This window comes from Cyprinodon tularosa, unplaced genomic scaffold (assembly GCF_016077235.1).
Source record: "Cyprinodon tularosa strain WSP-4 unplaced genomic scaffold, ASM1607723v1 ctg182, whole genome shotgun sequence".
NCBI lineage: Eukaryota > Metazoa > Chordata > Actinopteri > Cyprinodontiformes > Cyprinodontidae > Cyprinodon > Cyprinodon tularosa.
The window spans coordinates 391,550-419,083 of NW_024038624.1; the positions used below are offsets into that span (position 1 = coordinate 391,550).

At 39.2% G+C, this 27,534-nt stretch overlaps 2 protein-coding genes across 3 annotated transcripts in view; both read right to left on the reverse strand.

The window, feature by feature from the left end:
• Positions 1 to 315: 315 nt before the first annotated feature.
• Positions 316 to 16,578, reverse strand: LOC119781794 (tetratricopeptide repeat protein 39C-like). Its single transcript, XM_038282348.1, has 14 exons — positions 16,062 to 16,578; positions 14,958 to 15,006; positions 10,820 to 10,948; positions 9,981 to 10,095; positions 6,625 to 6,979; positions 4,363 to 4,531; positions 4,041 to 4,134; positions 3,850 to 3,957; positions 3,659 to 3,768; positions 3,433 to 3,556; positions 1,438 to 1,535; positions 1,243 to 1,347; positions 1,114 to 1,152; positions 316 to 1,027 (listed from the first exon to the last, which is right to left on the reverse strand). The coding sequence occupies exons 1-14, from the start codon at positions 16,193 to 16,195 to the stop codon at positions 938 to 940; spliced, it is 1,719 nt and encodes a 572-aa protein (XP_038138276.1). The 5' UTR covers positions 16,196 to 16,578; the 3' UTR covers positions 316 to 937.
• Positions 16,579 to 23,419: 6,841 nt separating this feature from the next.
• The window catches only part of rexo1 (REX1, RNA exonuclease 1 homolog), a 31,616-nt gene continuing 27,501 nt past the window's right edge, over positions 23,420 to 27,534 (reverse strand). For both annotated transcript variants that reach the window (XM_038282347.1, XM_038282346.1), the window contains exon 16: positions 23,420 to 24,087. In XM_038282347.1, the coding sequence (XP_038138275.1) occupies positions 23,999 to 24,087 (89 nt within the window). In that variant the 3' untranslated portion in view covers positions 23,420 to 23,998. The remainder of the gene's footprint in view (positions 24,088 to 27,534) is intronic.

The following is a 27,534-nucleotide window of genomic DNA, read 5'->3' on the forward strand; positions in this document are numbered from 1 at the left end:
TTCAAGGACATTATATATAACCATCTCTTTTAAAGGCAAAACCAGCTCAAATTAGGGAGAAACAAACACATTTTATATCATTTTTACTTATTTTTAAATCAGTTTTTGCAGTGAGCATGGGGTGGTAATACAGCCTGAATATAAATAAGATCCATGCTTGTCCTATATTTCTGTTTTTTTTTTCATTTTTTCTTTCTACATCGGAAGTTTAATTTACTCATAAAATCCCATTAAAGTCAATTTTAAGGTTGTATCGTTAAAGAAATAGGAAAAAAGGGCCATCTTCTATAACATTATAAAGAAAACGTGTCCTACTGTGTGCTAATCTGTTTTATTAAGCTAAAAGCAGAATTTAAGTCCTTAAAATGCACAAGTTAATGAGTACATATGTTAGCGGACAGCAAATACATTACGGTGAGAGAAAACACTGAAAGAATATCAAGGAGTGGATTTAATAAAAACTGTGTTTCAGCTGAATCTCTGTGCATTCAGTCCAGAAAAAGGTCCAGGAAGCGACAAACTGGCTAAGATAAACCGGGGGAGGAGGAAGGTAGCTAGCACTGATCTTCTTTATGCAGTTAGGTTGCCCTGTTTTAAGCTTGTTATTTACATCACACTTTGCGATGGAACCGCATCTATAGCATCAGAGGCATTTTTTACACTTGCAACCAGATGCAGTTGCTGGTGGGCGGCTTGGTGGAGTTCAGGACACATCTCTGCACCAAACATGACCTTTGTCTACCCGTGTGCGAGAACGAGCATCTTGATCTGCTGCTTTACAAAATGCACAGAGATAGCACTTTATTATCAGACTGTCTAATGTGACAACCGTTTCCCAATTGTGTCCTCGGTTCGTTTTAGAAGAAAAACACAGAGTGTGCTATCACCAGTGACGGGACTACAACTTTGTGCGACATTAAAGTCTTCCCTCTTGGAGTCACTGAGGAACCACCTCCTTCAAGGAGGCCAGCGCTGAGTGGATGCGGACATGAAGCCGGTTTTCAAAGTCATAGCCTGTAAAGTCCTCCTACAGAGAGACAAACATTTATTCATGTTAAAGCTTTCTTTTTTTTGCTTGATTCCTTATTAGAAATCCCAACTATTTCTTTTTACCTTGGCTTGAAGTAGGAACGATCTCCCCTTTGCCACTGTCTGAACCAAGCAACGGAGAAAATTACATTCATAGCACAACGTTTACAAGTAAGCAAACTCATGCTTTTAACAAAATACAAAATGACAAACCTCTGGATTTGCAAGGAGGATACACCCAAGCTCATAGACGGCGTACGGCTGAATGTAGGAGTTGATGTGTCGTCCGTACTCATCCCTCACAGCCAGCTGGAACGACTGAATCACAGGCAAAATTAAAGCAAGATGAGAACGACTTCCGGTTAGGGTGAACTCCAGAGTAATTGTGTGAACAGAGTAGGGCTCTACCTGAACAGCATCTCTGATGTTTCCTTGGCATTTAAGGACCGAACCGAGGAGGAGATTTTTCAGGCCTCTGCAGGAAGGCTCATCTAAACTCTGCAACACTGTTTAAAGCACAGGGCATGATAGCAGGTTTAAAAGAGACAATTCAAGCCACAAACTTTTTTGTCTTTTATTGGAATTTCAGTGCATAAGGAAAAAAAAAATATGTTGCATGGATTGAAATGATGGAGTGGATCTGAGGTTATGATGTTTTTACGATTAAAATGGAATAAAGTGCAAAGTTTACACTTTTACCCTTCAATGAAATCCCCTGAAATCACTTATTTTGTTAACAAAGTTCACCAGCATCTGATTTAGTCTCATTATAAATGGGACCGCTATGGAAAAATTAAAGGTATAGAGGACGATCTTTTATTTCCGAGTGGATCATCGAAATAAGGGGTCCTCCTAATTGTCAATCATTCTGGTGATATGTTTACGTAAGTCTGTCCAACGTGCTCGACCCCAGTTAGCTATCTTTTTCTGCACATGCGCACTTTCAGGCGTTTATGTTGTGAGCTACAGTTTCAGACAGTCATTGAAGCTCACCTTTCTTCTTTGAAATTGGCCAAGGGTCGTAGGAGAAAAAGTGTCTATGAAGTGTATCAGAAATGGGATTGTGCATGCTCTCGGACACGTTTAATAGACATTCCCTCTCGGGAGCGGGTATGGGGTGGTGCTTGTGTATTTTTTTAATGGAGAGGGTGGATCTTTTAAAAAGAAAGTGAAAATCCTCCACAGTACTGTTAAGTTCTGTTTTGTTTAGAAACTAAAACATTTTACAAATTAAGGAAAGGCTGCTGAGATTTATTATGACATTCAGCGTCAGACACTTGAGTTGGAAAATCTCATTTTTTGCAGAGATGTTAACATAAAACCAACGGAAATAAACAATAATATATGTATTTAAAGGCGTTACACTTTACTACTGTAGGTTTACATAAAAAAACAAGAGGATGTAATTTCTTCATGTATAAAGAAAAGTGAGAATTCTTTGATATTTTGTTAATGGATGCTTTTAAATACCTTCATAAAATGTTTAACTCTCTGGTTTCAAATAGCAGATTCTTTTTTAAATTCTACTACTTGAAAGTTTTACCAGTAAAAATGCTTATAAAAACATCTTAAAACCACTTTTTTCTTTCACTCATGACAATATAGTAAGCCACTCTCTATTGCGTCTTTAACATAAGAGACCAGAAAAGCAGAATTGAATGGACACTGTGTCAAAAATGCTGTTAGAACACATCTGAATTCAATGAGGACAATGTTAGGAATCCAGTTTGTGTGGGTTGTTTTTGTGTCTTTCTCTTCCTCACACTGAGCAGGGAATTAACCTCCACAAGTTCTGTTCAAGACCTCCTGAATTCCAAGTGACAGTCCGCTCCATAGTGCCTCAGGAACCAACCAAAACAAAACCTGTCCACCCTCCAACAAGTTCCTCCCTCTGGTTAACCCAAACAAGACTGGATTCCTGTAAGAATGTTTTCTCCACTAACGTGAGTCCCATTTTTTCCAAAGTCATCGTTCAAAGTTCCCATGGACCTCTGATACTTCCCTTCCCACTTCCAGTTCCGGTTCACCAGTACCCTGAGTTTCCTGAATCCAACCCCGTTCATCTCCTCAATAAACCTGTTAAACTTTAACCCTGGTTTCTCTGAGTGGTTTACTGCATGTGGGTCAGATCCCATAAGAAAATCATGACAGAAAAGCTTTCTAGATGAGGTCTTAAAAGCCTTTTTGACGTTCAAAACGTCTTCGGTGGGAAAGCAGCAATATACTAGCATATATGTTTGACGACCTAGTTAAAGTTCAGACCAAAATCAATTTAAAATACCGTAAGTGGACATATTTCACAATTAAGCTCTGATGTTCGTCACACTAAATCCCAATAAAACACATTTGTGGTTACCGAGACTCTTTAAGGAAAAAGTTGATCCTTTTGTGAGTTTTACTGACCCTGATTCATGATCTGCAGTTTAGTTGAGGAGCCGTTCTGAAGAGCTTTCCACAGATAAAGAACTTCGATAACCCCCAGGATGCACAGCTGTCTGGTGGGTGAGACCTTTCTCAGTCTGTCCGCCTGCAGAAAGGACAAAACAAAGGAGTCAAACTCCTGCAGCAATACAGCAAAATATTTTTAAAATCAAAAAAAGCATGTGAAGGTTTCTGAGGTATGCCTAACCCTTTTGACAGCAAACTGCTCTATCTGGTTGTTTTTTCTCTTGAACAGCTTCTGGACGTCTTTGAAAACTCCATTTGCTCCATCCAGGTCCCCTGAAGCCCCCTGACACACTGAAAGGAAACACGAAGGAAATCAAACAGGATTTCCAAACACTTCCTAATGTTTCCTTTTCTCGCCATCCTCATTCCTACCTCCAGTCAGGTAGGCATAGTAGCACTGCGACCATCGGGACTCATTTTTTAATCTCTCAAACGCTCTGAAGGCATCTTCGAAGTTCAGCTCTATCATGCTACACCAACCTGCCACAGAGAAAAGCGGACGGCATCATTCCGGTCCCTCTGCATTCGATGTGCAGCGGCTAACCGCATGAGAAAACACGTACCAATCTCATAGAGACACACATGCTGGATCTCTCTTTGGTCTGATGCAAGCTCTAATGCATCATGGAAACAGGCCAAAGCACTGTTGATATGGCACTGGGGACAGAGGAGAGAGACCACACACCCACAGGTAAACAGTAATCATGTCAGACGCAGACTGTTCAGACGGCAGATCACATGACGGTGAGTTCATGCGCTTGAACAGAAGCTGTTGTTTTCTTTATGACACGTTTTGTTTTCTTCTGTTCAAAACCAATGAGTCTTATGTGTGCAGCTATGGAACCACGCCGCTCCCATCACATCTACAGCCACTCCAGAATGTACCTCCAGTCTTTGAACCCGTCCCTTGAAGAACATGAAGAGGGATGAGTTGGGGTAAACCACCGACTTCCTCTGCAGGATGGCTTTGGCCTCCAGCAGCCCTGCGTGAGTATCCGAGCCCTCCAGGGCAAAGAAGGGCAGCACCACGGTGTGATACCACAGGAGGGCCAACCTGAGCCACACAACAACATTTAAAGGAAGATTACTCTCATACCTCTAAAATCTACACTATGGAACCGAAAAATGCTTGGAAATAAAATAAATTATTACACCATTATAAGCTAAATAAATACTAGTTTAAATAAATAAAACACAAGTACATAATGTGACAATAAACGCAAGTAAAATAAAAATTTGTATTTCTTTCAACTGCTTTTATTTCAAAGTCTCTTTTTTTTTTAAGTCAGCTTTTATTTTGTAATTAGATTTTCCCTAATGGCCTTTTAATTTCATAAGGTCACTTTTTAACAGGAGGAATCTGTTGGCCAATCAGCGTCATTATGTCACTAGAGACGGATATAATCCAGGTTTAAAAGTCTGGGTATTGTCACTGGTCAAACTGTTAGGAATCCAGTTTGGGTGGATTGTTTTGGTCTTTTTCTCTCTCCACCACCAGGTGGTGCCCTGTCCTTGTTGGGCCTCCTTGCACACCTGCGGCTCGTTGGATCATTACTGGAGGAGTATTTGAGCAGTGGGCTGTCACTACCTCGACGCCAGAGTGTTTGCCAGTTTTGGGTACTCTAGCCAAGCTGAGATTAGCAGAGTCTAACCTTAGCTTTGTTTCTCTCAGTCTTATCTAGTTTTTGTCTAGTTTTGGTCTTCGGCAGGAAGCCTTCCTGAGTAACTGGATACCTGGACCTTCTCCCCCTGGAAGGATTAACTGAGTACACACTGAGCAGGGGTAAACCTCCACATGATCCGTTCAAGTCCTCCTCAAAAATCCAAGTGACAGTCTGCTCCTTTACTCCTCTGGGTCCAACGCTTATCTATCTGTGAGCCCTCCAAGGAGTTCCCTCTTCTCTGGATTAACCCCCACAAGCTGGATTCAAGTATTGACAAGAGCCCCCTTAAACGTGAGTCCCTCTCCAGTAATATTCAAGCTTCAGTCAAATTTTCTACAGTCCCTGAACTGATCTCGCCTTCAAATATTCCAGTTCAGGTTCACCAGTCCACTGAGTTTCAGATCCAACTTCTGTTATTCATCTACATTTAATAAACCTGTTAAACTTTTTCCCTTGGTCTCTGAGTGGTTCTCTGCATGTGTGTCAGATCGCTTAAACCATTCATGACACAAACCTGCTGACTTGGATCATGAAAGATGACTTTATAAAAAAAAGGACACTAAAATAATTTGTATTAATGGGCAGAGTAATGAACTAAATAGGTATAAAATCTTACTTGCATTCATGTTTATTTCATAATGCTTTAATAATTTGTTTTTTTACTTTGAGAAATGGTGTCTTTCATTACAGAGGGGTGTAGAAATGTATTAAGACGCTTGTGTGTTTTTTTTTAAGTAAATCAATATGAATGTCAGACAAAGATAATCTGAGGACATTTTAAAAAGAATGTTTTTAAATTATTTTATCATTTATGAATAAAGCTGCACAAACAAACCATTTCATCATATTCTGACTGTGATTGTTTACATATTAGCAACAACCCAGCCTGGTTAATATCCGACCTGTAGAATCGAAAGAAATTCAGACAGATGAGAAACAATCTATTAGCAGGAGTCAGTCTGAAAAGGCTTCCAAAGCTATTTCTAAGCACTTCTAGAAAAACAAAAAAATGTCTTCTATTGTTGATGCCAGCTAAGAACACAGTTTGTAAATAGACATTTAAAAACAAAGCATTCAAGAAATATCAATTATTTTTTTCAAATTGTATTTTTCTTTTTTTAATTTAATGTATTTTTTTTTACACAGATTTTAAATTTTACAGTTTTTTTTCTCGAAATTTCTCTTTTTCAGATTGAGTTATACAGATTATATTCTCTTCACTTTCCTCTGGAGGGCAGAGAAGGGCTATGATTTATAAACAGGCAGTGTGATGACAGGACAAGATTTCTGTAATGATGATGCAACTAAGGTGTGAAGATGTGACCGACCAAACTTATAACTAAAAGATCTAAAAAGCTGAAGTCACTTTCTCATTTTATATCTGCTGTTATATTAAAAAAATGAAAAACTGTTCAGGGAAACAATGAACTGGTAGAATCAATCTGGTAAGACATCTTTCCTTAATAGATTTAAGTCTACTCACGTAGCAAGCGGTGCCTTCATGTCCTTACTCTCACTCGCATACATGAGAGAGGACAGGCCCTGGAGACGGTCACCAGGGAAACCCAGCAGGTTGATAATCTTCAGCAGGTGTGGAGGTACCATGGAGATGCACAGGTGGAAGAGGCCATAGCCGAAGCTGACCGAGCCTTTGAGTCGGTCCAGGGCTTCGGCCGTCACGCCGCTCTCCACATTGTGGTTGGCGTTGTCAGCTGAGAGGGACTGCTGGTTACCTGAGGGCCTCCGCTGACAGGTCTCCTGCAGCTGACTGATGTCACTGTGGCATTTATTGTACATCTTCCAAGCCTTACGGAGAATCCAGCCTCCTTTTATATAGGCTGTTAGGGAAAAATAAGGCAAAGATTTAGCAAGGAAACGTTACTGGACATGTTAATAATAAAACATCAGCCAGGTGCTGTTTGGATTATTAAGATTGTTTATTTCAGTGAACTTAGGTGTCACTTATTCCAACAAGAGCAACCACTATGGTGGCTCTGAGTCTTGTTTTTAAAAATCAATTAATCCTCCTCCTTCCTGTTGATAGAAGGTGTTTGTTCTGAGCTGCTGGAGCACGATGAGTCACATCGTTGCTGCGAACGTTTACTGAGGATATTCCAGTGTTTTATGTGTAACCATCAAGAACTGTGAAAATCTGGCTTAAAATTGACTGTGGAAGTTCATGGAAACTAAATTAAACCAAATGTAAAAAGAATGATGAGACACATTCCATAAATTAAAGCTAAGGAAGCTAAAACAAATGAAGAGAACAAAATCTAAGGAAAGACAAAAACTAAGAAATATAAATCTTTTGAAAGATTTTATTTTATTTTAAGAAGCAATAAAAGCTAATCTTACACTGGATCTCTGTTTTCACTGTTAAAAGACCAACTTCCCTGTCCCTGCTTGGTCAAACTATCCCCACAGCATGATGCAGCCTCCACCATGTTTAAATGTGGGGATTGTTCATACCTAGAAGTAGCCTGTGGACCATTAAGTTAAATTCTGGTCTCAATCAACCAGATCAAGCTTCTTCCACATGTCTGTATCACATTATGGTTGAACTGCAAACACCCCTCCACATGGATTTGCTGTGCCTTTTTGTTTGTGGTACAGCAAAACATGAAACATTTGCAGTTTTTTTAATTCTAATAACATTCAGCTTTATTTTTACTGAGTGCTTGTGGATATAAAACAAAAGTTTTTTTTTTGTGTGTGTGTTTTGCTGCAACATAGATTTGAGGAGCCTTATGGTTTTGAACTAAATTATTTTTGAACCCCCCCTTTGTTGGAGTTGCAGCACCAGCAGATATCCTTTTCACTTTTACAGTAATTTGACCAGCTTCCTTTTGGTAACAAATTTGCAACCAATCATGCATATAACCTTTTCCTTTTCACATGAGAATAATGCCTAACAACATTTTAAACTGCATTAAAGCAGCTTTCTTAGATGCTTCTAAGAACTTTTTTGCCAATGCATGCCTTACACAGAATGTTGAGCACGATTTGAAACTAGGGAACAAAGCTAAAGGGTTTTAATAAAATGAACATCTGTTATATCGTCCTACTCTGCATCTAACTTCAATTGCTTTGGCACATACAGAAATAATATATTGCTTTAAGACAAAAAATAATAATCTGATAGAGTAGCATGCATAGATTGAAGTCAGGGTGCCAATTGTTCTGGATGTTAAAAACAGTGTTGCAGCTCTAGAGACGTTGCATACAGTAAGCTTCACACAGGCATGTTGCAGCAGAGATATATGCAAACAATGTGCTAACTCCGTAACCATGGAAAGATGATGTAGTTATGCAGCATGTCTGCTCTAGTGGAAAATCACTCACCTCAGGCTCCTGAATGCTTGAAATTGACTTCTTATGCAGAGGAGGCAGTCATATTTCTAGACTAGTCAGTAGATTAAAAAATATGAGTTTATGATATTATTGCAATAGACGGCTCTGTCATGATTTTGGAGCTGATGGCTGGCTTGATTGCTCAATTTTTTTCACCTGTCTAGCTCTGCCCTGTTTCTCATCACTGCTCATCTGATCCACCTGCTCCTGCTTCTATTTAATTTCCTTGTTCCCAGCCATCAGTGCCAGATTAAACGTGACCCTTTGGTGTAGGGAGTCCTCTAGCTTTCTATAGTGTTCTGATTTGCTGATCCTGATCCGTTTCTGTATTTGGACCTTTGAGCCTGCCTGCCCCTGTCTGAACTGTTTGTCTGGACAGTCTTCAGACTCCTGTTTAATTCTTCTGTTGACTGAACCTGGATCTGCGTCTTGACTTCTCCCTGTGGATTATCCTGCCTTCCTTCGTCAGCATGGATCTGATTTCCTGTCAGCTTCTGCAGCCTTCTAGGCTTCCACGTCTGGAACTTTCTGGCAGTGTTTGCTACATTGTCAGCCGACCGGCTGGAACAATCCTTGTTCTCTGGGCACGGACTGAACTGCCAAATCAGGTTAGTGACTCACGTGTTAATAATCATCCTCTATCAGATTATCTTAGTCACTAACCTGTGGTTTTTTTTCCTGTAGACGTTCCTGTTATAGACGCCCTAGCCGCTGCTGGCACTGCCACTGCAGATCTGATCTTTCTTTATTTAAATAAACTCTTTTTAAGTATTCCACTGTCTGTCTTGCCTGAATTCTGGGTCCTATTTTCTGAGGCATTTTAACCTTTAGCCTTTTAACTGTTTATCCAAAACACACTGAATCTGTGTATCAGGGCAGCATCATAAATTGGTCATTCTAACTATTCGGTGCAAATTGGACTTTATACTTATCCTGCTTCTTGTACACATTTTCCCAACAAAGTTAAATGTTATTTATATCAGCAATGTGACCAAAGAGATAGTTTAGAGAGAGGGGGTTGCTGGGTATTTTAGAGTAAAAGAGTGGATAGTTAAATCATGGGACTCATTTTGTTTTTAAGGATTTCAGCAATAAAATATTTTATTTATATAACCCTTTAAGATAAAAAAAATATATATATATTTGAGAACTACAATAAACTGTAGTTTTAAAAGTTAATTAAGTATTTTTTGTATTATAATAATAACTTGATTTGACTAAGATGTGTAATTAACTGATAAACTTTGCATGTTTACACTCAATATATGTAATGAGAGATAATATATTAAGTAAAATTGTCAAATTAAAAGAAAAATAAAGTTCTTTCCATTCTTAAAGACAAGCCAGTACAAAAGAAAAACATTTTTTTGTGCATTTATGTCACAGGTCAAAAACAAAAGGAGGATCAGGAGTAATAGCCAAAGTGAAATAATGCTTGAAATAGTGTATTAATCAACACTATCAAAAGGCGGCTTGTCTTGCAATTACCTGAGAGCTCCTGTTTGACAAAAGACAGAACAGCTAGATACACTTGGCAGTCAGCAACAATGATCTGTCTCTGGAGGCGGTCCACAACAGCAACGCCTGACATTTGGGAGTCCATCTGTAACCCACACAAACAAGCACACGTGTACAGTAAGCCGCATCCGTTTGGATGATGTTGCTACGTCGATCTGATAGCAGTGGGATAGGTAGTGAAAAAAAACAGACTTTATCAATAAACCTGAAGATGCTAGGCAGCCTGGTGGCTTCTCTTCCAGTTTTAGATCAAATTTCAGCGACGTTGTAATTGAATTTGACCGCTGGTTCGGCATGATCTCACTGCAATCGGGATGATCACACCTACTGCTGAGGGGTTTTAACATCGTTATCTAAATGTGTGTTCCTGCTGAAATGCTAGAAGATATAAGAAGTATCAGGATTCCAACAAAATCTCCTAATTGGCTTTATGCTTTTCTCACTGCAAAAATAACAAAAAAATAAGTAAAAATGTCTTAAATTAAGTGTATTTATCCTAAATTTGAGTCGGTAAAGGAGATAGTTTGCCAATGGAATGAGTATTTTTACACTTAAAATAAGATAATTGGATAAAATGCACTTGAAATAAGACAATGCAATTGTGTTTTCTTATTTTAAGTGTAAATTGTCTTGTTCCATTGGCAAAATGTCTCTTTTACCTCCTCAATTCAAGAACAAATGCACTTATTTTAAGAAAAAATGACTCATCTAGATTTAGATTTTTTTGCAGTGCTCCTGATTGTATTTCTGCTTTAAGGTTCTCTAAACAGTTTATTCAGAACCCTACTTCTGCCTGAGTGTTTACTTACGCTCTTTTTTATCTTGTTTCGGAGTGTCTCTAACACTCCAGCACTGTCACTCTCACAGAGTTTCTCAGTGGTCCTCAGGTCATCACAGGCCATCTGCATCTTCTCCTCCTCGAATGTCATCATGGCATTCTGCAGCAAAACACAGGAAAAGTCCACCAACTAATTAGATTTTTTGCTTTCACGAGACCGCAGCAGGTTATAAAGCAGGATATCAAATTAATAGGAGCTAAAAATGCAATACTGTCTTCCAATTTGCAAAGAGTCTTTGGTAATTAAAGCTTTTAAACATAGAAAAAAATGCAAGTTTCCCACCAAAAGAGGTAACTTTGCTGGTCTATTCTAAGATACAACCCTGTTTGGGTCAATATTCCAATGTTCTTCAGTGTTCCTCTGGGGAGATTCATGCTTGATCTGGCTTACTAACAGTGAAGGAGCCTTATGTAACAGACTAACAAAAGGCTCCTTCAGCATAATCCTAAATGGAGCAGCAGGGTGACATCTGCACAGCTGTGTGCAGAGCCGGAAAAAAGAAGCCTACCTGTTCTTTGCTGCAGCTCAGACAGTTAAGCGGCTTTTTAAGGCAACCAAAAAAAGACTTTCCATAAATGACAAGAAGAAAACGTTGCATCATTAATTAGGGTTCATTTTAGGGTTGTTGGGCTATCAGCTAGCTCTGGGACACCAATTCCCAGAGCAATATTGGCTAAACAGGACACATAAAAAAGTAAAAGAAATCAGGCCTGAGACAAAGGTGATGAGATCCTTCTCTCTAAGTTTTGTTAATAAATTCTGTTAATACTTGATGTTTCTTTCTTTTTGTACCCTATTTGAATAACATCCGGATTGAACCAGAGGTGATCACCATTTGATCACCTCCGGATCACCAATGGTGATTGAACAAAGAATTTTTCAAAGATTTGCCAATAGATGAATTAGATAAATTCTATTTTATATTTACAGCCTTCTTTAAAAAAAAATCATTTTCAAGAACTATATTTTTTTGGTCGCTCCCCAGTTTGCTTGGGGCAAATTGAAGCCTTGCCTGCTCATACTGTTAAACTGGAAAAAAAATCGAAATCTAGATAAGTCATTTTGTCTTGAAATAAGTGCATCTGTTCTTAAATTGAAGAGGTAAAACAGACACTTTGCCAATCGAACAAGACAATTGTCTTATTTCAAATGCATATTATCTAATTATTAATGAGTATAAATACTCATTCCATTGGCAAACTACCGTATCTCATTTACCTACTGAAATTAAGGGTAAATACACTTTATTTAAGACATTTTTACTTATTTCTAGATCGTTTTTCCAGTGTAGCAGTGGTGACAATATCTGTAATGTCAATCTCTTTGATTTAAATTATGTCTTAAGTTCATGTCTTATCTCATCACTTATCTTGGAGTATTTAAACAATGGCTGAACAATCAATGCAATTTGCAAAAATATCAGAATATTTTAAAAAATTCAATTTTTCAAAAATTGCGCGATCCATTTTTCTCAATCCATGCATTTTAGGTGGCGGTGATATGCTTAAATTTGGTTTGCCGCTGAACAGAAGGAAAGCAAGAGTTGCAGCTAGCATACTAGCTGGAAGGAAGGACTTTTCTATTCATTCAAGGTAATGAAAACAATGACACCATGGAGACAAACATGAAAATGTCTTGGGGTGAGTTTTGGCATGGGTGTAGCGATACGATATGTGTCACGATACTTGGGTCACAATACGATTTCACAATATTGCAATATTACTATATATTAGAATATTTTCCCCAGCTAACAAAATTAAATGCATAGATGAAAGACCAAGTGCTGTATATGTTCATCAGAAGATATTGATCATTTTGTTATTTTGGTATCCATGTTGTTTGGAAGCAGTGCTATCTGCCATAGTGGCGGGGCAGAGGTAGCCCATTTTCCCCTCATTGTTTTAAGTAAAAATTTTTTGTTTAAAAAAAAAAAAAATCGATATTAGGTACTGAAAGATCTATTTTGTATCTGGCAGCCGAAAATCACAATCTATCGTCAAATCGATTTTTTCCCACACCACTAAAAATGCCTTTTAAATAAAATTGCAAAAAAAACAATTTTTACTGTAGCCCTAATTCAGAGTTGGACTAGAGCTGTACAATCTGGTAAATTATAAACCCATTATCAGTGTGTGCAATAGTGCAATTACAGTGGATTCACTGTATTGGGTTAAGGATAAATGGCCTGTACTTATACAGCGCTTTTTCAAGTCGGACTTAACCAAAGCACTTCACACTACATTCAGTCGTTCATCCATTCACGCACACCCACACACTGATGGTGGCAAGCTACATTGTAACCACAGCTGCCCTGGGGCTGTTGTCAGACAATTTAGATTTCTCTTCTATTATATATTAATTCATCCTATTTACCCACTATAACAGTTTTTCACTCAGTCTGTTTCACTTTTAAGGCCACACAATTCTCTGCAGGATGGTGTTTGTAGACCAGACATAACTTCTTCTCATAACAAACCAGATTCTTTCTGAAGGTTTATTCATAACATGTTACTGTTAACCAAAGCGTCTGTAATTTGTTTTGACTCTGACTACTTTTCATTGTTTTAAATAAGAGGAAAGAACGCTGCTCATGCAGAACAGGGCAGAATGCTGTGCCATAAGGACTATATGATGAACTGTTCTCTCTTTGCAAAGATATGAATAAATGTGCCGACTGAGTGTAATCAATCAATCTCCTTTTATTTAATTAGGGTGAATAGTTGAATACTTTTTTTCCCACGACAGGGCTCACTGACAGAAGTGAGTCTGCCCTATACTGGCGCCTCCAATCCCTCTGACCACCATAAGTATGGGTGAAGAGTCTTGCCCAAGGACACAAGAACACTGAAAGCCAGAGTCGGGGCTTAACCCCACTGTCACACCATTTTAGCAAGAGTGAAACAAAAACTCTCAAAGAACATATAAACAACACAAAATTTAGTATTAGAGTCAGTCTCAGTCTGCAAAGGCCTTCTTTTGCAGATGTGGTGGAATGTTACATGTCAAGTGTTATTATAAACTGTCTCAGATTATAATAACAGTATATTTGAGAAATTAAATATTCTCTTTCTTCTATTAAAGTCAGCGCAGACGTATTTATGTAGAAGCTACAATGCTAGAGCTCACGAGGAGTGGTGAGAACTCTAGAGCGAAAAACATGATGTATTTGTAAAATTGAAAGGCTTTCCTAATATCCTGCAGCCCCAGTCTATTTGAGAGGAAATAAAGTGCTCTATGGGAGTCCAGACATTTGTTTGATGAGTCCCTTTTTATTGATGAAAGTGTAAAATTCATTATTCTACTGTGTCAGGACTTTGGTTGTCAATTTGTTTTGTTTATTTAAAATAATTCCCAAGTGGTTAAATAATTAAATCACAAATTTTCTGCCAAGATGATAGAATCTTCGTTAAGACAGAGAGCCTGCAGGGTGTAGCATGATATTATATTTCATTTATATGTCACATAGAAGAAGCACTAAGCTACAGTAGTTGTAGAGGATATTCTTATTTGTAAAAATATCACATGGTTATTTAATAAAAAAAAAATTTATGAAATAACTTGAGACATGCAGGAAGGTGATGATGTGTTTTAACTGGATTCTGCTTTCAGAATTTCATGCATGAGGAAAAGAAGTGGGAGGCAGCATGTCACATGATATAATTTCCCTTTAAATGGTTGGTTATGTGACAGTCAGATTTGCCGTCCCGACAGCCCGGTGCTTTTAGCATTAAGTGAAAGCAGTGACATCATCCTGGCCTTCGTTTTATGTTAGGGGTCACATAAAGGGGTATGGCAGAGAGAGTTCTTATATAAGTGTGAGCAGCACATCATGTTATGAATCATCTCCCTCAATCAACACTGACAGACACTGGCTTTCAGTCATCTACTCTCCCCCTCAGTAATGCATTTCTTGACCTGAGGATGCATCCATTATGTTAATGGTTATAAATGGGGAGGAAAAAAGGAGGATATCAGTGGTGACAATGTGAGCTCAGCTGTTTGACAGATTTCTCTGGTCTCACATCTAACATTGATTCTGACTTTTCTTCTACATTTGTCTCTGGCTTCATCTGACTGCTGGAGTGGCGCTTCTTAAGGCGGATCTCACCAGGAAACTGACGAAGCTTGCTCCAAAGCTCATCAAAGGGCTGTGAGTCCTAAAAGGAGACAGAGAGATTAGGGGAAAAAATAAGAGACCACAACAAAGCAAAGCAAAAAGCAAAGCAAAAAAAAAACAATGCTGGCCTTTCCTATGTAATTTTTTTCCCGCTTGTGTGTTTTTTAATACAGTGTGCTCAGAACATGCTGTCACTGTCTATTACAGTCGACCATGACCAGGAAACACTCCACAACTAGCTTTAATGTAAAAGACTGTGGAATAAATGCCAAGTTCATGTCATGTTCACTTACTAATATCAGGATATACAACTTAAAACTGATAAAGAATAACACAGAAAAGAAGAATATATAATCATATTTATGGCTTACTTTCCTAAATATATGGATGGATGGATGGATGGATGGATGGATGGATGGATGGATGGATGGATGGATGGATGGATGGATGGATGGATGGATGGATGGATGGATGGATGGATGGATGGATGGATGGATGGATGGGTGAATGGATGGATGGATGGATGGATGGATGGGTGAATGGATGGATGGATGGGATGGATGGATGGATGGATGGAAGGATGGATGGATGGATGGATAGACAGTTGGGTGAATGGATGGATGGATGGATGGATAGATGGTTGGGTGAATGGATGGATGGATGGATAGATGGTTGGGTGAATGGATGGATGGATGGATGAATATTATGCCTTCTTTGTTTTTTGGGTTGTAAGAAACTCCTATTCAACATAGAATTATTTAGTAAGTTCTGACCAAATCAGTTATCAAAAAGTATAAACTAAACTACTAATATATAGTAGTTATATATACATATATATATATATATATATATATATTTTTTTTTTTTTTTTTTTTTTTTTATGAGCTTTTGTTGTCCCCTAGGTGAAGGCGCCCAGGGTGATGGGCCATAACCCCAAAGCAGTCATGTTTAACAGTGGCAGGTTGTTAGGATTCACTGTCTTTAAATGGCAAATAAATTGGTTTAATTCATTCAGGTTACATCAGCCAGATGGCATGGTTAGTAATTATTCTAATTATTGTGTACCTGTTGTTCTGGGCAAGTTGAAATAATTACCTGTATCTCTTGAACAGCTCGTCGCTCTCCTTAAATCCGTTGTTGAGCAGCATGTTGATGCCTTGCAGAGCCATCTCAGCATCATCTATGCGCTCTGCCTGCTGCTGCTGCTGCTGCTCTGGACCCGCCATCATTTATTCTACAGCGCACTGGCTGCTGGATGAGCAGAGAGGAATGCAAAGAAAAAGATCGACTGTTTTCTCTCAAACAAACCTGCATTGGTTTCTCCAAGCAGATGTATGATGCAGGCTAATTATATATCTGGAGAGAGAAAAAGAAGTGCGTGTGTGCAGATCCAAGAGGCTGCGCCCCTTCAGGAGGCCCCTGATGCTTGGAGAGAAATCTGATGATTTAAAAATCGGTCCGTTTTCCTCCCTAAACACCGCGCTGTTCCGCAGCTTCACTCAGGTTTCCTCCAGTTTTAGTCCCATCCATCCGACAGCATTTCGGGCATTACATAAGGAGGATGCTGTGAGGAGGATGCTCTGCCAGACCCACGCAGCTATCAGCGCACTGACGTCACTGCCTCGCCGGGAGGAGGGACGGAGGGAGGGAGGAGGTCTCACCCAGCCGCGCCCATGATACAGAACGTGTTACATAAATGTTAATGACCAGTGGCGGTTCTAGATTATATTTACAATTATAGGGGGGTGTTATGCCGAGAAACTGGGGCGGATTTAGGAAATTTGGGGCCCTAGACAATGGCACAACAATAGGCCTTTGAGCAACATTATCTGGGTGGGCTCCATATGAAGTACAACACTATGGATTACCCATAATACGAAGTTGTTGTGTAAAAATTAAAATACTCAAATACATTGTTCTTTTAAGATCTTTATTGCGGTTTGAAACATATTATAGGAGTGTATTATTTTTTTAAACAACTGATGAACTATACACAGTTATTAACATAGTAATTAAAAGTACTCCTGTCTGCTTTGCTATTGGTGTCGTGTTTAAATGGCTCATGTTGAAATCTGCCATGTGTTGGGGTATAAATAAGGTCCAGTCATTTATTATATATTCAGGTGGGATATAATCGGATTTTTTCGCACCATTAAATCTGCAATGAGATGACCTAGTCCACAATTGAGAAGGGGGCCTACCAGAAGTCAGTGACGGGGCCTCTAAGAGGTCGGGGCCCAGTAAACAACTGCAGTCTCTGCTTACCGATATACGCCATTGGCCTTAGGCAAAGTCAGGCAGGAGCAATGGCGTAAATATCGGTAAGCAGAGACAGAAGTTGCTTAAGCCGGGCATACACTGTGCAATTTTTTTACCTTTTCGGGGCGATTTTAAAGTCGTGTGAGAATTTTTTGATCGGCCTGACCTTCAGCCTGATCGTGCATCGTGTAGTGTACGGGGAGCGATCAGCCTCCCACGACCAGCTCGCGATCAGGAATAGTGTGTGTTTGTGCATGCTGACTGGGCAAATTGCTCAGTTGGCATGGACAAAAATAGACTCTTCTTTTTCTTTTTCATCTCAGATGTAAAAACAGCAGCATGGCGGAGGTGCGAGTGAACTGGAGTTCTGTCTGTAATATTGACAGACCGTAGTAGCCACGTTTGCTCAGCCATGTCTTTGTGCAAATACATTGTCACCTTTTCTTTTTAGGGCTTTCAGCAAAAAAATGCACAAATTGCCAATGCAGCGCGTTTCACTCTAGTGAGCTTCATATTCCCCTTCTATTTATTCGGCTTCCAGATAGACGAGTCAGAGCAGCTCCATCTCAATGCGAAGCTGAGTCCGACGTGGTTTTTAGACGTCCAGTGTAAGCAGGTAGATTGCATCAGATCGTCGTGCTACACATACATCGTGAGCTGTGAACTCACACTGTACGATGAAACACTGCGATTTAGTCAACGATTGAAAAAATTGCACAGTGTACGCCCGGCTTTACGGGCCCACGACCTCTTAGGGGCCAAAGCAGTCAGTTTAATTACTATGTTAATAACTGTGTATAGTTCATTGGAGGGTTGGTAAAAATACACTCATATAATGTTTCAAACAGCAATAAAGGTCTTAAAAGAATTATGTATTTGTGTATTTTATTTTTTACAGTACGACTTGGAATTATGGGTAATCCAGAGTGTAGATTAAAACCATAATAGTTATGTACAATGTGTTAGCGACGATGGATACCAAAATGAGGAACTTAAGCAGATTCCAGAAAAGCATCTCCCTGAAATGAGGTTTTGGAACTTGGGATGTCTGTAACATGTGGTGGTGGGCTGTCACCAATGGTTCAATTCAAGGTGCGCAGTCACCATTTTTCTGTGTGTGATGTGTGATCATATACTACTGAGAGTTGCATAATTGTATGTTCTTTGCCGATTGATGGAACTGTCATTTTATCACGTGTTTTATTTCATATGGGGCCCACCCAGATAATGCTGCTTACAGGCCTATTGTTGTGTTGTTACACCATTGGGCAGGGGGCCCTTTGAATTGAGCAGACAACACATAAAATAGACCCATTATACAGATACAGAAATTTTAATCGAATAGATATACATTATATGTTCTATGTTTTGTCCCTCTCTTCTTGTCCCTTTTTTTTTCGTTGTTTTCCTCGCTATGTTTTGTACTCAACTGACTTTTCATGCTGTCTCAAAGGGAATTAAATATATTTTCCAAGCACTAAGCTCACTTAGCTAATTGCTCCTTCCTGTGTTTCCAAAAAGACCACGGCAAAAGTAAATATCCCAGTCCTTCTTTTCACTGCAGACAAGCCACGATCTGCTTCTCTGTTCTCCATTTTCCATTTGGATGAAATAATATCTACATGAATCATGACAGCAGACAAGAGAAAGGAGAGCAGGAGGCGGGGTTACCAATCTACTTGCTCTGGAGAGCAGAGTTCGCTGCTTTTAGATGTTGTCGCCTAAGTCTCCAGTAGCAGAAAAAAGTTATTAGATTTGGAGCTAGGCTCTTTTTAAATGAAAGTGCTAGAGGGGTCCAAAAAGTTGATAAATATGGCGACAAAAGCGTTAAGTTGGCAACACTGCTCTTTGCACACTTTGTTTTCAAATGGTTTGCTGCTCTCTGTTTGGACCTTTTTGAACATGTGGAGCAAATGGACTGATCCAATATGGTGGACACTGAAGGGGGGGGTGGGGGGTGGGGGCTGAGAAACACTTAATATTATTATTTCTGATGGCATTTTAGCAAAAGGATAAAAAACACAACCCTTAATTAATGTGCACAAATAAGGAATAGTTTTATTAGCTATACATGTAAACAGAGTTTTATTGGGCTCCCAGGAACTTGGGGCCCTAGGCAACTGCCTAGTATTGGCTAATGGTAAACCCCCCCTGCAGACAAATACCTGCCTACTGAGAATTCACTCCCCTCCCTGACATTGATGAGAAAACGGATTAAAATATGAATGAAAAGGGAACTTTTAAACATATTCCTAATGTTTTCATATTTCTTATGCATGTATGCCCAAGAAATTGAGAGTTTTTGTGTCAGATTAGGTTAGTCAAAAAGAAAGTCTTACTTCAATTTTTCTGTTTTTGTAAATCAGTGTCCCACTGTCAGTCAGCAAGGCTGTGAAAAGATCTTCGTTTTTATAATCAAATTGTCCCTCGCTCCCCACTTTCTATCATTTTTCTAACTTTTTACCTTCTTGTCTCTTAGCCAAAGCGACCAAAAGTTGGACAAAACTATATTTGTCAAGGATTCTCTAGCTGGACTACTTTTTCAGAGACAGGAAGTAACTAGTTACGTTTTCTTGAGTAATTGAAAAAAAAAATACTTTCAAGAGTAGTTTTAATGCACTTTATTTTTTACTTTTAATTGAGTTTAAATATAATCAACTTTTACTACTCTTACTTGAGTAAAACTTCTGGCTACTTCATTCATTGTGAGCAACTTCAGCGTCTTTTGAACAAATATGCACCATTAAAAGACATACGTTCTTCTTTTTTGTACTTAAAGCTGATAAACCGTACCTCATCATTGAGACTTCTTCCACCTGGCCTCAGCAGACTCAACCAACCCGGGTTGGTCATCCCTAAGCCTACAGAGTTTTATTCAAGATTCAAGGATTCTAAGGGATCGTTATGATGTGGGATGGGATTCGTCGGCCTTCTGACTGTCTTCATCTTCAGGCCCCATCCTCTTCAACAGGAAGGTGGACAATCTACCATCCAACATTAGCTTCCTGTCACCTCAGTTCACGAGAGCTCCCATCCGATTAATAGCTGGAATACGGACGGTATGAAATAAATTCAGTTCGGAAGCTCCTGCTAACCCTTGGAAACATTAAGTCCTCTATTCCTTAAAGTTCTATTGGGTTCAGGCCAGGACATAATCCCAGGTTGATCAGACATTTCTGCCATAAATACTTCCAGAAAAATAAGTTAGTAGATCCTGCCTACAATGCAAAACTGCCGTAGCAAATAGGCATTCGACTATGCAATCCAGTTAAATATAGCATTTTATTTGTTTTTGCAAAGATAAAATGAGCACAAGACAGATCATAACACATATCGGTGTTCTGCCCTGCTCTAGCTAGACAAAGCTATTCTCACTAAATTAAAGTTTGCAAAAGAGCTGTGAAGGTGATAATAATAGAACTGGAGAAATTTACCTCTGCATTTAACTCATCACCTTGGAAAGCAGTGGGCCGCCATTGTGTGGCACCCAGGGAGCAGTGTGAGGTTAAGGGTCTTGCTCAGGGACCCAGAGTGGAGGCTATAGGGGTCGAAACCTGGTACTTGCAACCTTTTCAGAGCACAAGCTCACTGCTCTAACCCACTAGGCCAACACTCCCCCTAACCCACAGAGTTAATCCAAACAGTGTGCAGAAAGTTAAAGAAAGCAGTAAAATGTTAAGATTAAAACCCTGAGAAGGAATCTGGTCTGTTATAGGAACCACCACTTTCTGTCCCAAGCAATCCCTAATAGTAAATCAACAACTCCTCTCAAACACTGCGTGGCCTTGCACATGAGAAATGACTGAGTGAAAACTTTGATAAAGTAAGTAAATCCAACATCAATACTATCTAAACGGAATTAACAGGAAACTGAATTATCCAACCACAACCTAACCTATACTCAATTCACACCTTAGTCCTGCACCAAACTCAAGAAAAGTGAGGACGAGAATAATATCCTCACTTTCCAATGAAAAGATCTTTAGTTCGCTGGTAAAACAAGAAAAAAAAAAGGTTTTCAAGGAACTGCAGGAACAGCAGCACACACAAACATTCTCCTGTTTCCTTATATAGTAAGGACCATGTGTTGATTTCTAATAATATTCAGATACATATTTGCATGTTTGGTTTCTTTTTCCATTGATTTTCTTTTAGTCTTGAATCAATAAAAATTTCCTTTAAACTCCAGAAAGCTTGAAACCTTTCTTTTATTTTTTTTAGCTCCTCCGTTCAGTCAGATATTAGAAATGGTTTATGGTTCGACCAATCACATTCACTTGGATGCCAATCTAAGTTCTTGGTAAAAAAAAAACCCAAACGTATTACTTATTCTACCAAAGCTGGACTAAATCGCATTCAGCTTGCCCAATATACTGCTGCAAGGCGTTTTAAACTGACCCAGCAGAATAACTCACATTGGTCTTATTCTATCCACATCACACTGCCTTGCATCAAATTTTCAGTTCTGATTTTTGCAGCCTTGCATGTCCAAACTTCATCTCTGGCTGCTCTTCTAGGTTTTCAGGTCAAAATGGTTTCAAGGACCGACTTTAAAACCAGACGAGACTTTTACTTCTAAGCCAGGGTTCTTCAACGTTTTCCAGGCCAAGACCCCCAAACTGATGGTGAGATGGAGCGGGGATCCCCTAATTATATTTTATGAAGTTGTGTTCTATCAAACTGGTCCTATAGTCACTCTATTACAGATGGAGTAATGTAATGAAAGTAATTTCTCCCTGGGATTATTAAAGTATTTATGATTCTGATTCCTGGTTGATGGGACAGGTGTTGTGAATGAAACGGTGCCCAGCTTGAAAGAGCCCCTGTGTGTCACTGAATGTGTGCATTGATGACTGAAAGACATCATCTGTTTACTACAGTGTGTTCAGTTCATGTTCCTGTGTATTTAAGACATTTCAATTAGTGGAAAAATTGCAGGGGGGAATATAAAAAAAAAGCCTACTCAATCAAAATGTCCGCAACCCCCATGCAGTACCTCCGTGGGGCGGACCCCTGTTGAAGACCTCCGTTCTAAGCTACTATTCCAAGATTGAGGAATGAAGCTCCTCTGTCCCTTGGCGTTGCCTACTCCTTCAAGAAGCAGCTGAAGACTTTACTATTTAGGCACGCATTGGCTTGATTGTGCCATTTTCAAGTTGCACTTTGATGTATTTGTACCTTTTCTTATCTTTATGTTTCTTATAGCTTGTTTTTTTTTCTGAAGCACTGGGAGTTTATTATATTTTACGGTTTCTTCCCTTGTGAAGCACCCTGTAATTTTTATACCTCTAGGTCAAATGGATTTGTTCACAGAGACTTTTTATGGTTTTCTTCTTGCTGTTCTTCCACTGAGGTCAGAGTTGTAGAGAACACGACTCGTTCAATCAACAATTCCTCACACCTGATTTGTGGATCTCTCCAGTCAATCATGGTGGGTTTGCTGCTGTGTTTTTCTCAGATAAGTGCGAGCAAGAGGATCCACTAAACCAGGCATCCACAAAAGTCTTTGAGGGCCGCTTTCCTGCAGGTTTTAGAGGTTTCCTTGCTCCAGCACAGCTGATTTTAATTGAAAGCTGATTAACAGGCTTTTGCTCAACTGCAGTCATCAGAATCAGCTGTGCTAAAGCGGGGAAACCTCTAAAACCTGCAGGACAGCGGCCCTCGAGGGCCGACTTGGGGGATGCCGGCACTAAACTGTTAGAAATCAGATCAAGATTACATGTGACGTCATAAGACCTCCGACTATCTAAGTAAATACAAACAAAAAAATGTTTCTTTTAAGAAAGACCTTTTAATAGAAAAAGATAAACAGTCAAATGTTTAACAAAAGGTTAAATCTTTACAGCACATTTACAGCTCTACTTTATATATATTTAGTCACTGTCAATAAAAAAAAAAAAAAGGTGGAGGCTAAATTATTTAATGTACATGATCTACCTTGGTTTTTCCCATTTCATGAAGAAATAACATCACATCTATACTCAGAGAAACTCCTGTAGTTTTTCCTCATGCAGACTAAGACATTGCTGAGTTTAATGTTGTTTTTTTCTGTCATCACATTAACATAAATTTACTTTCAGTCATTCAGAAAAACCCATTAATAGAAGCAGAGGTTGTTTCTTTCTGCTGGAGTCACCTTAGAAAAAACGATGATGTTAACAAGCACATGAGATCAAAAAACTGGATGCAAGTGAAAAAAAAAACACACAGAAGCATTTATTCACAGAAACCGCTGATAGAAAAAGACATAAATGAATTTAGGCGTAACTAAAATGAAGTAAGTTTTTCAGTTAGAAGTGAATTACAGCACAAAAAAGGTTGTTGAACTTTGGCCCTTCACAACAAGAGCATTTACATTATAGTGCAATGAATGCTGGAGACACAGCCTACCGCATTATCATTTATATATATATATATATATATAGTATGTTAATCAGTACAGTTCTGAAAATGCCCCTGCTTTTCAAGTTCTTTCATATCGTTCATATTCATCAGGTTTTAGGCCTTAAAGAAACACTGCTCAAAAAACAGAAAATACTTTGATGCAAGAATAATTTAACTCTAAAGTGGCAACAACAGAAAAAAAATGTTTTCTAACAGATTCCTTTTGCTTTAATGGTTTAATGAGTTTCAGAGTAAATCACCGATCCAACGACCTGCTGTGCTAAATCGATGGCCCCAGAAACTCTCCAAGTCCACCTCCAGAAGTCTGTCTGTGAGCGACACTAAGGCCAGAGGTCACACTGATAAAGGCAGAGTGGGAGGGTCAGGGGTCATCTCTTGACCTTGGCATCCTCTCTAATCTTCCAGATCATCAGCTCCATGCAGGCGGACGCATCCTCACTGGAATCGTGGCCTTCCACTGGGAATGAAAGCACCACAGGTCAGCAGAGCGTTCAGCTAAACGTTACAGAAGAAATTATTTAAAAAACTAAAACAACTTGACGATCAATAAGATCACTGAAAATTTAACTGTTAACCCATCTTTAAAGGGTTATGGTTCTCTTCAGGCATGCCTATGTAGGAAAGTTAACATGTGCACTGGTTAAGTAATCTTACATTGATCCAAAGTCAGGATTTAGATATAACTAAGTTCTCCTAAACCAAGAATTTTAAGCTATAATTTCATTTGAAGCAGAATTACAAAAAAAGTCTCCAATAAACAGAAAATGATAAAAGGTTCCTGAGAAGCACAAGTAGTGACATCTGCAGGTGAATTGGGCAAAGTGGAGGCAGGATGCACAACAGAAAATCGCAGCCTAATCCTGATCTTCAACTACTTCAAATAGGCTGCAATAAGTAGATTTGTTGCAGGTGATCTACAAAGATGGCTGCAAAAACGATAAGACTGGCAAACCGTTTTGGTTCTGCCCGTTAAAATTAGCAGATTGTGTGCTGCAACACAGGCCTATGCCTCAGAAATTACCCTAAGGACTCCCTTTTCAGAGGCATAGGCCAGTACCGGCCGGGTATTGCAGGCCAACAATGACCTAAACGGCTCCCCATTACTAAGGATGGACCTGTTCTTTCGTGCCAATTTGAACGATTTCAAAGCCAAAACAAGGCTTTGTTGGTCCACTCTATAAACTTGGAACTCAACGCTAATCCAGAAATTTGGAATTTGAAAAAAAAAAGCTTCCTGGATGGGAAGCGAAACGTCTTCAAACTTGGAAAATAACTTTCAGTGGTTTGTTTTTAACCTTTTTTGGCATAAAGCTGGAGTTAATTATGATACAAGTTATCTAAAAAAAATAATCATTCTTGTCGCAAATATTTGTAGAAGTTTAAAAAGGTAGCATATCTCCATGAACAGAAGTAAAAAATAAAAATGGTAAAAATGAGAAAGTTGTCTTTGTTGATTCATTCAATAGAACATAATTTAAACATAACTGGTTATGTTGTGTTTTATTAAACTGCTACAAGTAAGAGACATGCACTTTGCTCGGCTGAGCTCTAAACCAAAGTCACTTTGCCGTGTCTTTGAAGATCCGCTCTGCACGTACAAACATGTTTACATCTGTTTGAGGACCTGAAAACCTTCTGAAGATCACATCCTATGCAGCATCTCCTGGAGGTCTTTCTCTAAAATCATAGCTGCATCTCTCATTTTTATTAATAAATTTGTTGGATTGAAATTTCGCTGAAATAAAAGAACTTGATTTGTGAAAATGTAAATTTAAAAAAGGTAAGGGCTTTATGTTTGGTCAAGCTTTTTTTCAATTCAATTCACTTTATTTCTATAGCGCCAATTCACAACACATGTCATCTCAATTCAACCAGATCATGGTGGTTCAAAGTTTTCAATCTAAGAAAAACAGCTGACTATATCGACTCATTGACTCAAAGGTAATCCCTCACACCAAGCATGCTTGTAGCGACAGTGGAGAGGAAAACTTCCTTTTAACAGGAAGAAACCTCCAGCAGGCTAAGTGTGGGCGGCCATCTTTTTCTTATCAAATCTTAAACAGCCGCTTGTCTATTTTCTGTTAATGTTTTCCATTTGCCAGAAAAAAACAGTTGCAGCTCTAAGTGGACTAAAAAGTTATTTGATAATCTCTGCAGATGGCAAACCGTTCTCCTTAGAGGCAGGGTGACGCCTATCATTGAAGGCATATTGCTGAGATTCTACAATCAGAACTTTGTCCTCGTAGATGTTAAAAACTGGGACACCACCTCACAGCACTTTGATCATCATGATGAGGGGGTTTCCCGCACTACTGAGGACCTTTACGTTGGAGAGGCACGGTTACTTACTTTCAGAAACCTCATTCTGGTCCAATTCAAAGGCTTTCCAATAAAATGATGACGCCCTGTTGGCTTAAGCCTGACGTACAATGTGCGATTTTTGAGGCGATTTTCCAGTCATGCGAGAATTTTTCGATCGGGCCGACTTTCAGCCTCAGAGTCGTGTAGTGTACAGGGGGTTACGATCAGCGATCAGCCTCTCACGACCACTTCCCGATAAGGAATCGTGAGGTCGGGAGAATATCAAACATGTTTGATTTTCTCCCGACCGTTGTGGGCTAATCGCTCAGTGGGAAAAGAAGGATTCTTCTTTTTCTTCTTCCTCTCAGATGTAAACACAGCAGCATGGCGGGGGTGCAATGAGTGAAATGCAGTTCTTTCTGTAAAATTGACGGAGCGTAGTAGCCACGTCGACGCCTGTCCTTTTTAAGACTTTCAGCACAAAATTGCACAAATTGCAAAGGCAGTGCAGTTCACTCTAGTGAGCTTCATATTCCCCTTCTATTTGTTCGGCTTCCGGATAGACGAGTCAGAGCAGCTCCATCTCACTGCGGACCTGAGTCCAACGTGGTTTTTAGACGTACAGTGTGAGCAGGTAGATCGCAGCAGAGCGTCGGGCCGAACATAAATCGTGAGCTGTGAACTCACACTGTACGACGAAACCCTGCGATTAGTCGAACAATGTGAGCAGTAGCTGCGTGCAACGATTGAAAAAAAATCGCACGGTGTACGTCCGGCTTTATTGTTTTTTCTCTGGGTTTTACACTTTGTTTTTGTTTCATTGTGTTAACTGAAAACTCTGTGTTTACACCTTGAAGCTTTCTCTCTCCGTTTCGTTACCTGAAAAGAGATCACTCGGGACAAACTCTTTAAATAACCCTTCGTAACGTATATGTAATACAAAACCATAAGATATGACAACAGATTTTGATAGAAATTGTAATCTTACTCAGATCAGAGAAGTTGCTTGGGGTTACAGAAGGCAGCTGCTTACCAACCGTGCTCATGTCTCGGGAAGTGGCCACGATTAACAATTAAAGAAGTATTTTATACAACTCCAGTCTGCCACATCATCATATTTTACATCTTAAATTTTAGCAGATGAGGAGACATCCATGGCTCCAGCCTTATCAATATATTACACTTTGTTCTTAGCTGAAGGAGGCCGCTCTCATTCCATTCCCAAATCTCTGCCACGTACAGAATGAAGATTATAACTGTATATAGCCGGACCGAGGAACTGGGCTAATTAGATCAACTACTGGGGAAAACATCAGCAGGCAGCAGATTAAGGTGTAATAAACTCCCACATCATAAATCATAATTATCCTAACAATTGCTTAGTAAATGTACAGGTTTTACATGCTCAATAAGTGAGAAAAGGAAGTAATAAAGCAAAAAAAAAAGTCAGCAATTCCCCAGCAGAGGTTTAAAATAAAGAGGAAAAGTTCAAGATCAAGTGTGAAAAAGCAGAACAATGGCAAAAAAATGATTACATTGCCATAATGTTTTCAAACTTAAATCAGCAAATCTAATGAACACCAAACAGGTTCAGCAGATCTTT